Consider the following 15,868-nt stretch of genomic DNA (forward strand, 5'->3'; position numbering starts at 1 on the left):
TGACTGTAAATTTTATGGTGTTTTTTCTCTTATCTTAAACGTCTAAAAAGGGTAAAACAGGTCAAATTTGTATGTAACTTTAGGGTGGAGCACCAGTGTCAATTTTACTGGAGCTAGGCGCCCCAGTCCAGTAATGTACAGGAAGTAGTAAAACCTACCTGTAGAATAATGTTACATTAGGATTTTATAGGATTTGCATGTATATCTATCGGCAACCTGTCAAAAATGGGATCTCGGTGTAGACATGGAAGTACTGGCACGGGCCTTATTAAATTGAATGACCTGAACATAGTCAAATGCTGACAAAAAATATATATATACATTTGGGTAATATAGTCACTAGTTTACTATGATCAGACAATTAAAGGGAATGGGATCCCATATTGACAGGTTGCTAACATATGCATGCAGTGTATAGCTGAATCGTAGTGTGTAGCCAGGACAAAATGCTTAAAGGGGTACTCCACTGCTCAGTGTTTGGAACAAACTGTTCTGAACGCTGGAGCCGGCAGCTCGTGACGTCAGAGCCCCTCCCCCTCATGATGTCACGCTCCACCCCCTCAATGCAAGTCTATGGGAGAGGTTGTGACAGTCATCACGCCCCCTCCCATAGAATTGCATTGGGGGTGGGTGGGGGGTGACATCATGAGGGGCGGGGCTATGACATCATGAGCTCTCGGCGCCCGCTCCAGTGTTCGGAACAGTTTGTTCCAAACGCTGAGCAGTGGAGTACCCCTTTAAATAAGAAATAAAAAAGTTTCTACAGCAATTTTGGATTCATTTAGTGCCAATGTTCTCATATTATAGGACATAATCCTGAGTGTTGTTAATGGCTCCTACATTATTATATAGGCCAAATTATATTTCACATTGTGTCTTTTAATTGACATGGTAATTAATGTAAGCAGATTTGCATGTTGAAGGTAAGCGGATGAATGGTGTTGCTGATATCGATGGGCATACAGACGGTTGACTGATGTACAATGAATGTGAAATTGTAATGTTATCTCCAATTACTTGTTTTCCAGCCACGAGAAGCAGATAACCTGTGGGACTGGGAATTTTCTGCTTGTCCCTGATTATTTTCTGCAGCTATTAATAAATAGAACTTAGTACTGTTATCCACCCTCTATAGTATTGAGGATAGATTAATATTCCTAGAGTGATGTTAATTACTTATTATTATTATCTGGAAGAGTTAATCTTTTTCACATAGCATGTTTATCACCTCTTCTTTACTGTTACATTTCTAGTAAATAAAATTATTTAACGTTGTATACAAGATGGTAGTCGGTAGTGCATAAATAACACAAAACCTATACTTCTATCACAAAGATCATCAAGCTACCCCCATGTCTCACTGACAGCCAGGAATAGTGAAGAATGGATGAAAATTAGTCACATTCTCTTCAAGATTTTTATTAGATATTTATAGAGTTTTACTAGTATATTTTTCAGACTCACAAGCAATGTGAGCAAATTTGTCTCCTGTCCATTAGTTATTATACATTTTTGCTTTAGTAAAATGTACCTTTCGATAATAAAAAAAACTCATGTCCTTGGGGCATTTTAAAAGTTTTTCCGGCCGGGGTCTGAGTGTTCAGACCTTAAACAATTATGAGAACGAGTGGGAAAGGTTCACTGCCATGCGCTTCTCTTCCCATAGATTTACATTAAGAGTTCGCTTTTCTCCTGGCTCATTCTAGTGATATGTAAGGGTCTGAACACTAGGACCCCAACCAATGAAAACTTTTGATATGTCCCTATGACATGTCAAAAGTTTTTTTTCTACTCTGACCTCCAAATATCCATATTCTCTTTGTTTAGGAATATGGTATTTTAAAGCACTGAAATAGACCCAGTGTCAGCGACTTCTCTGCAATGAAAGAAAAGGGTCAGGCTTGATGGCAGATCCTTGCTGGTATATTGATATTAATGTGTATGGATAGCTTAAAGGGGTACTCTGGTGGAAAACAAATGTTTTCAAATCAACTGGTGCCAGTAAATTAAAATGATTTGTAAATTACTTCTATTTAAAAATCTTAATCCTTCCAGTACTAATCATCTGCTGTATACTACAGAGAAAGTAGTTCAGTTCAGTCTGACCACAGTGCTCTCTGCTAACACATCTGTCTGTGTCAGGAAGCAAATCCCCATAGCAAACCTCTCCTGCTCTGGACAGTTCCTGACATGGACAGAGGTGTCAGCAGAGAGCCCTGTGGTCAGACTGGAAAGAACTACACAACTTCCTCTGGAGTATACAGCAGCTGATAAGTACTGGAAGGATTAAGATTTTTAAATAGAAATAATTTATAAATCTGTATAACTTTCTGGCGCCAGTTGATTTGAAAACATTTGTTTTCCACCGGAGTACCCCTTTAAAACCAAGGCCACATTCTATGATTTGCCATACTAGCAGATGTAAGTCATGAATGTCTTCCAAGCTCCATCCATTTGTTGTACTTTACACCTCTCTAGCTACCACTTGACATTGCGTATGGTGATATTAGACTTGTTCGCAATGGATCGAGCATAGTAATCGGTCAACAAAGCTTCCAATGAACAGTTTTGATCGTGTCGCCAGAGGGAGCCAGAACAAGGGACTGCAGCTTTTCTTTCCCATCTGCTTGTGTAGCTTTTGCTCTTAGGCTAGGTTCACACTACGGAATCTCCGGGCAGAAAATTTCTGCCCGGAGATTCCGAGTGCATCTGAATCAGTCGGCGCTAGGACCGTGCGGACACTGCAGTCTCCAATAGACTGCAGTGTGTTCTGCGAGTATTTCGGATAATGTGATACATTTTATAAAATACATTTGCTAAAGACTATGACAATACCATGTTCGATGTCAATGAGCACTGCACTCCAATCCATTCTGCAGATATATTGGTTGTATATCTCTATACTGGCTTTAATGCGGTTTTTAGTAGATTTTGTTGATCCCTTTTGTTATAAAGGCCATTATGAAGTATAATGACCATCACAAAATACTAATCTGACTGACGGTGCCATCAATGTTATTTATCATCTTTGATGTAAACTTCTCTTAGAATATAACCTGCCGTCTGTCTTAATGTCGTTTTTTTTTCTTTTTTCTCCAGATATTCTGTAATTCTGCTGTGATTCTATATTGTAAATTGCTTCTCCTTGGCACTTCCCATTTTTGCTGTGCTAGTGGCTAAAGATGCGGAGCTACAACCCTTGCATTATTTAGTAGTATGACCTTCTTGTTCGGCCCTTTTGTACACAGTGTTATTGTTTTTTTATCAGAGCCCCATCAGTCCTGATGAATGTAGACAGGGAAGGACATCAGTGATCTCAGTGGTTATGTGCAGAGACACAATCAGGTTATTGGAGGTAGAAAGGTGTCAATAAGTCTGTAATGCTCAGCGTTCTGCATATATTTAAACATCATTTCCATATCATTTTACATATTTCTCCACCATGTCTGCAGTATGAGGGGAATTAATAGTTGTCATGCAAAAAAAAAAAAGGTGTTTTTTAACGTAACCAAAGGCGCCACAAGACATGTTTTATCCTGGAGATAAGTCTCTGAATAAAAGGAGAATTATAAAAGGAGAACTTTAAAGGGGTACTCCGCCCCTAGACCTCTTATCCCCTATCCAAAGGATAGGAGATATGATGTCTGATCGCTGGGGACCCTCGCGATATCCCTGCTGCACCCAGCTTTCCTTTAAAGCGTCGGGTGCAACTCCGGAGCACTGTAACGTCACAGCCACACCCCCTCAATGCAAGTCTATGGGAGGGGGCGTGACAGCCGTCACGCCCCCTCCCATAGACTTGCATTGAGGGGGCATGGCTGTGACATCACGAGCAGGGCGTGACCGTAATCGCCTGTCATCCAGCATGGAGCGAAGTTCGCTCTGTGCACCAGATGTCTGGGGTGCCACAGCCGAGATTGCAAGGGTCCCTAGCGGTGGCACCCCTGCGATCAGACATCTTATCCCCTATCCTTTGGATAGGGGATAAGATGTTTAGGGGCAGAGTACCCCTTTAAGGCAACCTGCTATTATGTTTGGGGCCTGTGAACCACCAACATATCCTTATGCAGCTGGAGTTTACATTAAAGGGGTACTCCGGCGCTTAGACATCTTATCCCCTATCCAAAGCATAGGGGATAAGATGCCTGATCGCGGGGGTCCCGCTGCTGGGGACCCCCGTGATCTTGCACACCGCACCCCATTAGAATCAGCTCCCGGAGCTGATCACGCTTCGGGTCTGATTACCGTCGATCACGGGGACAGAGCGTTGTTACGTCATGGCTCCGCCCTGTGTGATGTCTCGCTCCGCCCCTTCAATGCAAACCTATGGGAGGGGCGTGCAAGCTGTCACGCCCCCTCCCATAGGCTTGCATTGAGGGGGCTGAGCGTGAAATCACACGTGGGTGGAGCCGTGATGTCACAACGCTCCTCCCCGTGATCGACAGTAATCAGACCCGGAGTGAACACGCTCCAGGGGCTGATTCTAACGGGGTGCGGCATGCAAGATCATGGGGGTCCCCAGCTGCGGGACCCCACAATCAGGCATCTTGTCCCCTATCCTTTGGATAGGGGATAAGATGTCTAAGCACCGGAGTACCCCTTTAAGTCTATTCTGGCCACTTCTTTCATCACTGTAATGCCACCTGAATCCGTAATCTTCTAGGTGGTCCCTGCGTCTTCACCGTGCCCAACCTGGTTTGATTGATATATCTCTCTATGGTTGGGTATAGGAAAAGATCTGTCATTTTACTAGAGATGAGTCCAATGCTAGGCTCCAGTGTCTTCAATGCATTTGAGTAGTAACGTGAGGTCTACTGTTCTCAACGTCATCAGAGCAATGCATATGAGATGTGGGGTCATAGGTGTTTAAAAAGCGGTACTCTGGTGGAAAACTTTTTTTTTTAATCAACTGGTGCCAGAAAGTTAAACAGATTTGTAAATAACTTCTATTGAAAAATCTTAATCCTTCCTGTACTTATTAGCTGCTGAATACTACAGAGGAAATTATTTTCTTTTTGCAACACTGAGTTCTCTGCTGACATCACAAGCACAGTACTCTCTGCTGACACCTCTGTCCATTTTAAGAAATGTCCAGAGTAGGAGAAAATCCCCATAGCAAACATATGCTGCTCTGGACAGTTCCTAAAATGGACAGAGATGTCAGCAGAGAGCACTGTGCGCGTGATGTCAGCAGACAGTTCTGTGTTCCAAAAAGAAAATAATTTCCTCTGTAGTATTCAGCAGCTAATAAGTACTGGAAGGATTAAGATTTTTTAATAGAAATAATTTACAAATCTGTTTACCTTTCTGGCACCAGTTCATTTAAAAAAAAAAAGTTTTCCACCAGAGTACCCCTTTAAGAGCAAGGCCTCTATAGGCCTTATGATTATAAGACAACACTGCCAACTGGGAAATTGATATTAGGGTAGGAACTTTTAGAAACAATGCCCCATAGTATCAGACAGATTGGATTCAGGCATTATTCTTGTTGACTACATTCTTCATCCTGGTATATAGCTTTCTTTCTCTTCCACATAGGCCAGAATATTGTGAACTATCCGCATTGTCAACCATCATTTCACTGTACATTGGGATTATTATTAATTTAATGATCTATAAAAGAAGGAAGTTATATTTTCCCTGTTATGCCTTTATTATTTTTGGTTATGTAGTTTCAGAGACCTGATGAGGATCTTTAAGGGGTAGTCCAGTGGTGAACAACTTATCCCCTATCCTAAGGATAGGGGATAAGTTTGAGATCGCGGGGGGTCTGACCGCTGGGGCTCCCTGCGATCTCTCTGTACGGGGACCAGGCTCTCCGGCCAGATAGCGGGTGTCGACCTCTGCACGAAGCGGCGGCCGACACGCCCCCTCAATACATCTCTATGGCAGAGCCGGAGATTGCCGAAGGCAGAGCTTCGGCTCTGCCATAGAGTTGTATTGAGGGGGCGTGTCGGCCGCCGCTTCGTGCAGAGGTCGACACCCGCTATCTGGCCGGAGAGCCTGGTCCCCGTAAAGAGAGATCGCAGGGGGCCCCAGCGGTCGGACCCCCCCGCGATCTCAAACTTATCCCCTGTCCTTAGGATAGGGGATAAGTTGTTCACCACTGGGTTCACCACTGGACTACTCCTTTAAAGGAATATGCAGCTTTTGAACAATAATCTTAACGTTTTACATTTACAGTGTCTCGCAGGGTGATGGGCAGTGTTGGGTTTCTGCCACACGTAGCATTTTGCACTGAGACCAAAAATGTTCCAATCTCATCTGAGGAGAGCACCTTTTTCCACGTTTTCTGTGTCTCCCACATGGCTTGGGGGCAAACTCCAAATGGGATTTCTTGAACCTCCGTTTCAACAATGGCTTTATTCTTGACACTCTTCTGTGAAGGCCAGAATTGTGGAGTACATGACAGATTCTCCCAACTTTAGTTGCTGAGTTGTTACCATGGGCCTCTTTGTAGCTTCTCTGATTAATTCTCCTTGCCCGGATTTTGGGGTGATTTGAGTCATTTTTGCTTATATCCATTTAATATGCAGTTCATTGGTCTACTCTGGACTTTTTATTTATTTACATTGCCTTCTAATATGTATATATATGTTTGTATTTATCATTGTTAAACTGTAATCAAATGAACCTCCTCCTGTGTTTACAAACTCGCTTATTTTATTGTTTTTATCACTAAATATGTCTGATTTCAGTATTAGTAAATGAGTGATGTTATATTCACCAAATGTATTCTTTCCTCTAAAAGGGGTTATCCAGGAAAAACTTTTTTTTTTATATATATATATATCAACTGGCTCCAGAACAGATTTGTAAATTACTTCTATTAAAAAATCTTAATCCTTTCAGTACTTATGAGCTTCTAAAGTTAAGGTTGTTCTTTTCTGTCTAAGTCCTCTCTGATGACACCTGTCTCGGGAAACGCCCAGTTTAGAAGCAAATCCCCATAGCAAACCTCTTCTACACTGGGCGTTTCCCGAGACAGGTATCATCAGAGAGGACTAAGACAGAAAAGAACCTTAACTTCAGAAGCTCATAAGTACTGAAAGGATTAAGATTTTTTAATAGAAGTAATTTACAAATCTGTTTAACTTTCTGGAGCCAGTTGATATATATAAAAAAGTTTTTGCCTGGAATACCCCTTTAATATTGGTTACATTTGATTTTCTTGGGGCAACTAATAGAAATTATAATAGTAAGAAATAATAATTGACATAAATTGATTATTGTTATGTTGGTTGTACTAGCATGTCATCATATTTCTATATTTTTCTTGTTTCCTAACAGATCCTTAGAATTTGCACAAGATACACTCCAGATCAGGACACAATGACTTTCTCAGATGGCCTTACTCTCAACCGAACTCAGATGCACAATGCAGGGTTTGGTCCACTCACAGACCTTGTGTTCACATTTGCCAACCAGCTCCTACCCCTAGAAATGGATGACACAGAGACCGGCCTCCTCAGTGCCATCTGCCTAATTTGTGAAGGTATTGAACCATAGCCAGAGCTGTTCCATCTTATTTGTAAGGAATCAATTGTTTGAGCACTTTAGTGGCCTTCACCATTTGTGGAACCTACTCCTTGATTTATGTAGCGCCCATATATATCACCACACTCTACAGAGGTTCCTGTCTCAAATGGGGCTCACAATCTAAATTCCAAATTCACCGATCAGTATGTTCTGGGAGTTTGGACTGAAACAAGAAGATATTTCTTACAGATGTTATACCTTTTTGTTGCACAGATTGAATCGAATCCCCCTTGGAGCCTCAGTTAAAAGGGTTTTCCACTATAAATAGAAATGGTATCTTGCTTGGATATGCCATATGTCTAATTCAGTGGCCTACCCAAACCTCCTATAATATACAGCAGCACAGTCCTATTCTTATAAAGGGATCACAATGTACCCAAATGATCATAACATTATAGGCATATTCTAAAAATATTACCTGTATACATGTTACAGCCTAGAAATGTAGCTGAGCTTCTATATAACAGACCCTGAGAGTCAGTGGTATAGAAGTAGTATGCACTGTGCTGTGAGTATATGGTAGGTGTGTTTTCGACTTACTGACACATTGTAAAGGGCCTTTTACCTAGGGGGAATATAGGCTCTAATATAGCTACATTTTTCAGCCATTTTTGGAGCCTTTTTAGCCAAAAAGGACATTACCCTGAATTGTATGGCTGTAAAATGAATACTTGTGAACAAAGAGACGTTTTACTACTAAAACTCAGTAGTAAAAAATATGGCTGTTTTTCATAGTTCAAAAGAGTGGCCGAAAAAAACTGTAAACATAGCTTAATCTTTTGCAGCTATACAGGCTCTTCTAGCCATGAGCAAATGTGACACAACTATTACTTTTAACTCCTAACTTTCCACACCTTTAGTGTCAGGGCACTGTGGTTTTGCCTCAATATTGCCCATAGAGAATGTAAGCTCTTCTATTTTGTGCTTGTAATTTTGGGTGTTTCTTAAAGGGCTACTCCGACGCAAAACATCTTATCCCCTATCAAAAGGATAGGGGATAAGATGTTAGATTGCGGGGATCCCGCCACTGGGGACCCCTGCGCCCCCTCCATTCAGATCTATGGGAGGAGGTGTGACTGCTACGTACTAGACATCACGCTCCCTCCCATAGACATGAATGGAGGGGGCATGGTATGACGACACGAACACGGGAGTTCCACGCTACCATGTTCCGGACGCCATATCCTTTTGATAGGGGATAAGATGTTTTGCACCGGAGTACCCCTTTAAAAGTCAGGAAAATATTATAATTGATAACAATTGTGCTAGAATCACAGTCCCAAACAGATTTGGGTTGGTACATTTACCTATAATCTTTATCTTTAGGACCAGTCAGAAAATAACCTGGCAGGTTAGTCTTGGTTCAAGGACCGGCCTGGGCTGTAGATATCTACCCGGCACATGTTAAATGCAGCCACATTTCATCCAAGGACTGTGTTCTGAGTCAGGAATAAGAGGCAATCAGTGCTTGTTGCCTGTGCCACTTGTGCTTGGAATGCTTGGCTGCACGTAATGTATTAAAGCTCTTACAACAACCTTGAGTACCCTATATATAATATATAGAAATTGCTTTAGTACAGATAAGTTCTATCAAGGGAGAATAGTGCATGTTGCAGTGAAGGAGTATCTGTAGTAACAGCCATCCAAGCAATATTTTTGTAAAGAATTAGACCTGAAAGGCACTCAGATGTCAGCAGGCCAAATATAGCTCCCCTCCTAATGCAACACAATTCATTCAAGCAGATGTGGAGCATTCCAGCAGAAGGCTGACAGTATGCTGCCATCTAGTGGACAACCTATGAGGAAGAAAGGAAAAAAGATGAAATGACTGCATGGAAAGTAATTTTTCCCCCTTTTGCTTATCTAGACCGTCAGGATCTTGAAGAGCCGGCTAAAGTAGATAAGCTGCAGGAGCCATTACTGGAAGCATTGAAAATTTATATCCGAAAGAGAAGACCCAACAAACCCCATATGTTTCCAAAGATTTTAATGAAGATCACAGATCTTCGCAGCATTAGTGCAAAAGGTAACATTATATTGATATAATAGCTACAGACAGTAAAGCTTATTCCCAGGATAGCTGCACAGCGTGTAATCCTTGGATATTTTTGCACATACTAAATATAGTTTAATTCCTAATACAAAATTGTATGTTAAATTATTATGGGAAGATAGAGATTATAATATATGAGTATAGAAATATATAATCTCAATTTGTAGTGTAATTAGTGCACCATAGAAAACAAATCGCTGAAAACACTTAACATTTAATGTAACCATTAAAAGGGGTCCCAAAGCCAAACAACAAAAATGACCAAGTGCTGCACTGAAACCATGATCAGAATCCAACATGAAGACTTATAGACAAATTATATTCGCTCTACCAGTCCAGGACAAAAATCGTATATATGGTAATGACACAGATATAGTAATGATCTCCTATCTAAGTGAGGGATATAGGTGAGGAAAAAGAGAGAGGGTCCTAAAGGGGATATATATTGGCCAATAGATGGAAGTGGCCCCTACCTCACACTAACCCTACTTCATAGCCCTCTCACTACACCTAATCTTAGGCAGAGTGTACGCCCTGATAAGGGCGTCCCCGCTCCAGAACCCAGTCCTATCAAGTCCCTGGGATCAGGAAAGAGGCTCTGTCTCACTGGGGTACCCTGAATAGCTGGTTGGACAGAGAAAGTTAACCCTTCAGATACTGAGAGGAGAGGTATATAAAGGCCCAGTCTGACAGTAAACTAGTGCCTCATGCACATGCTATATCCGGAAATAGGAAAGAGGATTGATCAGGTATAGTATTTTGTTGGTAGGTAACGAAGATCATTACAAGGCTGGGCTATATAAACAGTGTTATTACTCATATATCATGATACAGTAGCTACTGCACATCATCATCGAATGTCTTATCAATACAGGACATATAAATGCAAAATCAAGTGATGAGACAGAAAATGATTCAACAATCCCATCTACACTGTCTCACAGATATATCACAATCATATTGCATCATTGCCAATCGTAAAAGACATAATGCAAATAACCAGCTATCCTCAAGCTGGATAAATAGGTATGTACACAGCATAAACAGAAAAATCAAATACTTATCATCTCAATGACTGGTCAGAGAGGAGTATACAAGTCCCAACGTGTTTCACGCCCCCTGCTCTTCAGGGGACAATATGGGGGCTGCATAGTATCCAGAGGACAATCCCTGATGGCCGGTATGGAGCAGGACAGATGGTGACTGCTGGTACCAGCTATTCAGGGTACCCCAGTGAGACAGAGAGCCTCTTTCCTGACTTATCCTGATCACAGGGACTTGATAGGACCAGTGCAGGACTAGGTTTCGGAGCGGGGCCGCCCTTATCAGGGCATACACTCTGCCTAGGATTAGGCATAGTGAGAGGGCTATGAAATAGGGTTAGTGTGAGGTAGGGGCCACTTCCATCTATTGGCCGATATATCCCCTTTAGGACCCTCCCACTTTTTCCTCACCTATATCCCTCCCTTAGATAGGAGATCATTACTATATCTGTGTCGTTACCATATATACGATTTTTGTCCTGGACTGGCAGAGCGGATATATATATTTGTGTATAAGTCTGCATGTTGGATTCTGATCATGGTTTCAGTGCAGCACTTGTTGGTAATTTTTGTTGTTTGATGGCTTTGGGACCCCTTTTGGATCCCCTTTTAATGGTTACATTAAATGTTAAGTTTTAGTGTTTTCAGTGAATTATATGAATGAAAAGTTTCATTTGACAAATCTGCAAATATTATTTATATAAAAATCACTTTCTGCCCATTAGATCAGTCATAAAAAAGTTTTTTTTGTGGGATTTGCCTGAAGAATGTAATTATAAGCCTGGTGACCAAAATATGAATAATAAAAAAAAAAAAGAATCATGAATAAAACCCACCAGGGTGTTGGGCCTGTTGGCACACTTTATTATATAGGGCACATCCATGTTTAGGGCCCATTCTAGTAAGTGTCCAGTTACCCACACACAGTAAGTGGCCTTAGAATAGAATATGGAACAAAAAAAATAGAGCTGCTCAGAAAGGTGTATGATATAAAAAAAAGATTGAATGTGAATAATACTTTGATGGTAACACATAGTGCTAGAAGAGGAAATAATAACCTTGCGCATATAGGAGTTGCCTCCACTGTAATGTTTAAGAATTTAAAATATATAAGGTTTACTTTAACTGGGCACTGTCAGATACAAAAACTTTATATGTTGTACATTTTGGCAAAACATTTCTAATAATTGATAAGAAAATTTTATTTCCTTTTTATAGAAATCATGGCTTATAAAATCATGGTTCTGTCCAAGGTGAAGCAAAGGCATGGACAAAGCCCAGTAAGTGAGGGGGGCTAGCACTCCTCTGTGCTCTCTCCTGTCTGATAGGGCTCCCCTGTGTCTGATAGGACAGGAGAGAACACAGAGGAGTGCTATCAGACAGGAGAGAGCACAGAGGAGTGCTATCAGACAGGAGAGAGCACAGAGGAGTATTATCAGACAGGAGAGAGCACAGAGGAGTGCCAGCCCATCCTCACTCACTGGACTTTGTCCATGCCTGTGCTTCAGCTTGGACAAAGCTATGATTTCTAGAAAAAAGAAATAGAAATTTGACCTATTAATCTCCAGAGAGATCCAACTGATTCACATTTTAGAAAATGTTATCTAAAAATGTCAAGAAGTATGATTATCTTGAAGTGTGCAAAAATGTTCCCGATTATGGAGGGACACATGGAGAGCATAATATGGGATCAGCTGAGACTTACTGCACATCCATTTACCGCTTGTCCAGCTTTCCAAGGAGAGCCCAGCACTTCTGAAATGTCACTGTAGAAGCAAAGTGCACAGCCATAGGGATGAAATCTGCCCCATGCAGTGGCATCTTAAGAAAATCATAGGGGCCAGATGAGTATGCATTAAATAGTGTGCTTTTATGTAATCTGTTGCTAAAATTAATGTAGTTTAAAAGGGGAAAAACGGATTTTGATGACAATGAGTGGTGTCTAGGTTTTACTGCATGCATTTCACATGGAAGGGCTATGATAAAAAAAAAATAATAATAATAATTTGCATGTGACCATTATAGCTACAGGAGTTTTTTTTTTTTTTGGCATGTTCCTAGTCAGAATGGTATTCTGTACTTATTACTTCTGGCCAATGTGCTTAACAATCTATACATTTATACTTTGTCACATTTTTTTTTTTTAAATGCATTCCAGGCTGGAGCTCATGTTTTGTACTTCCAATTGCATTTCTATTTGGAATGTATCTCATGGGTCCAGGATTAGGTTCATTGTGAAAATGTATTGGGAGTAGAAAAAAAAACACCACTGAATTGTATTATAATATAATGATGGTACAGGTCACCAGGAAGGGGGGGGGGAAGTTAAATTATTCACAAACAGTCCTTTTCGAGATCATACACCTAACTGAAATCAGTCATGGCATCAGTCCTTTGGACAGTGGGAGGCCCCGCCACCTTGTGCAAAGCCTTGGCCACTTTATTTTTTATATAAACATACCTGTGTAAGCAGCACAAATATGCAAAGTCACTACTGTGAAAGCATTATTTAAAAATATATATATATTTCCGAAAACTGATACAGAAGCTTTAATAAACTCCCCCTTATGCATTCTGATACATAATATACAGTATAGATATTTAAATTACCGTATATACTTGAGTATAAGCAGAGTTTTTTTAGCACAATTTTTCGTGCTGAAAACGCCCCCCTCGGCTTATACTTGAGTGAACAAAAAAATTCATCTGGAGGTCCGCAGGTTGAAGACCACTGCGGCCTTCGTCGTCATCATCCAGACCCCCCTTTTGTTTTCTACTCACCTCCCCAGTTGGGAAGGAAGGGTGAGCTGGTCTGGGCCGTCCATCTTCGGCCATCTATGCTGCAGGGACCGTCCGGTGGGGAGGGTTAGTCGTTCTGGGCTGTCCATCTTCACCAGGAGGCCCTCTTCTCCGCTCCGGGCCGGCCACGGACTAGTGACATTGCGTTGACGCCACCGCACAGGGAATTCCGTGCGCAGCAGACGTGAACGTCCCTGCGCGGTGGCATCAATGCAGCGTCACTAGTTTGAGGCCGGCCCGGAGCGGAGAAGAGGGCCTCCCGGTGAAGATGGACAGCCCTCCCCACCGGACAGTCCCTGCAGCATAGATGTCCAAAAATGGACGGCCCGGACCAGCTCACCCTTCCTTCCCAACTGGGGAGGTGAGTAGAAAACAAAAGGGTCATCTGGATGATGTAGGCCACAGTGGTCTTCAACCTGCGGACCTCCAGATGTTTCAAAACTACAACTCCCAGCATGCCTGGACAGCCGATGGCTGTCGGGGCATGCTGGGAGTTGTAGTTTTGAAACATCTGGAGGTCTGCAGGTTGAAGACCACTGAGGAGGGATTGACAGGCAGTGATGATGAAGGGCAGATGAGGGTCTGGATGATGACAGGGGGATTATGTATTTCCCACCCTAGGCTTATAGTCGAGTCAATAACTTTTCCTAGGTTTTTGGGGTGAAATTAGGGGGCTCGGCTTATACTCGAGTATATACAGTATGGGATCTAGTGAAATGCTGCACATTAATTACATGTAGTTAAATATTTTGTTGCCTCTGTGTTTAGGTGCAGAACGTGTTATCACATTGAAGTTGGAAATACCCGGATCGATGCCGCCCCTTATTCAGGAAATGTTGGAGAACTCAGAAGGCCACGAGGCATCCAGTCCAAGTGAGAATGCACCAGAGCACAGTCACAACATCTCAACCAATCAAGAGGAGGAGCGGGTCAGCAAATGTGCGCAGGTGCAATAAGGCCCGACTCCCCACAAGACATTCCCAACACAATATGCACACAGGGATGACAAGCAAAGAAGCATTTTTTTCCCATCCCCGTTGCTGAATTTGCAGATCCAAAACATGTTCAGATTCCTCAGCAAGACAAGACCAAGCTGGTTTCCATTTATATAAACCTATATACTTTTGCTGTTTACATTCTTAACTTTGCTGGACTATTACAAATAGAAGAAACCACACTAAAAGCAGCCATTTTACAGAACAAGAAATAAAGCTATGTCTATTTTCTCTTCCGATCATCAGATTGCATGATCTTTGAAGACTTTGTACATAACCTATTTACTGTTCTTTCGGCTGGATGTTCGGTGCTTTCCTTCTGTCTTGCATACATAAAATGATCAAGACAAGGTAAAAAAGAAAAGAAAAAAAAAAATGTAAAAAGAAAAAACTACAAAAACAAATGGACTGTTGTACGTGTCCATGTAAGGAAAAATAGACTGACTGTCATATAGGTCATAACATGCCCTCAACTGCATTGCGTCTATTCCCCTCCTCTGAGGAGGTTGTGGAAGAACATTCACTACATTATCTGAAGCCAGTTTTGTATCTGAGTAACTGCCTGTTCCGTTAGAAGACATTATTGTAGAGTTGTCAGTGTCACTTTAAGAAGGTGGATCAAACAGATGTGATTGTTTTGGTGGATGATATTTACAGGTGCATTACTGCAGTAATTGTAGCCTCAAAGGCACTTTCCAGTGTTACAATGTTTTGTCTGTTTTCTTTTATTTTTCATGTTTACCTGTTCACAAGCCATTAGAGAAATGTTTGTGTGTGGTTCACTACTTATGAGTGGGTATTGCATAAAAGGCCCCAGTCCCCTTTAATTTCCCAGAATACATCTCTCCTGTGCTTAAAGGGGTACTCTGCTGCTCAACGTTTGGAACAAACTGTTCCGAACACTGGAGCCAGGAGCTTGTTATGTCACGCTCCGCCCCCTCAATGCAAGTCTATGGGAGGGGCGTGACTGCAGTCACGCCCCTCCCATAGACTTGCATTGAGGGGGCGGGGTGTGACAACATGAGGGGGTGGGGCTATGACGTCACGAGCTCCTGGCGCCAGCATTCAGAACAGTTTGCTGCTCAGCGTTTGTAACAGAGTACCCATTTAAAGGGGTATTACCGTGGAAAACTTTTTTTTAAATCAACTGGTGCCAGAAAATTAAACAGATTTGTAAATCACTTCTATAAAAAAATCTTAATCCTTCTAGTACTTTTTAGGGGCTGTATACTAAAGTGAAATCCAAAAAAGAAATGCATTTCCTGTGATGTCATGACCACAGTGCTCTCTGCTGACCATTTTAGGAACTGGAGAAAATCCCCATAGCAAACATATGCTTCTCTGGAGAGTTCCTAAAATGGACAGCAGAGGTCAGAAGAGAGCAATGTGGTCATGACATCACAGGAAATGCATTTCTTTTTTGGATTTCTCTTTAGTAT

General features: G+C 41.7%; 1 protein-coding gene across 12 annotated transcripts in view; it reads left to right on the plus strand.

Moving 5' to 3' along the window:
- Positions 1-15,388, plus strand: part of RARB (retinoic acid receptor beta) — a 946,796-nt gene extending 931,408 nt beyond the window's left edge. For 7 of the 12 annotated variants that reach the window (XM_056519992.1, XM_056519997.1, XM_056519995.1 and 4 more), the window contains 3 exons: positions 7,291-7,495; positions 9,407-9,565; positions 14,203-15,388. In XM_056519992.1, the coding sequence (XP_056375967.1) occupies positions 7,291-7,495; positions 9,407-9,565; positions 14,203-14,390 (552 nt within the window). In that variant the 3' untranslated portion in view covers positions 14,391-15,388. The remainder of the gene's footprint in view (positions 1-7,290; positions 7,496-9,406; positions 9,566-14,202) is intronic. The other 5 variants (XM_056520000.1, XM_056520002.1, XM_056520001.1 and 2 more) reach the window with 1 other exon arrangement.
- Positions 15,389-15,868: the final 480 nt, after the last annotated feature.

The sequence above is a fragment of the Hyla sarda genome, chromosome 5, assembly GCF_029499605.1.
Source record: "Hyla sarda isolate aHylSar1 chromosome 5, aHylSar1.hap1, whole genome shotgun sequence".
NCBI lineage: Eukaryota > Metazoa > Chordata > Amphibia > Anura > Hylidae > Hyla > Hyla sarda.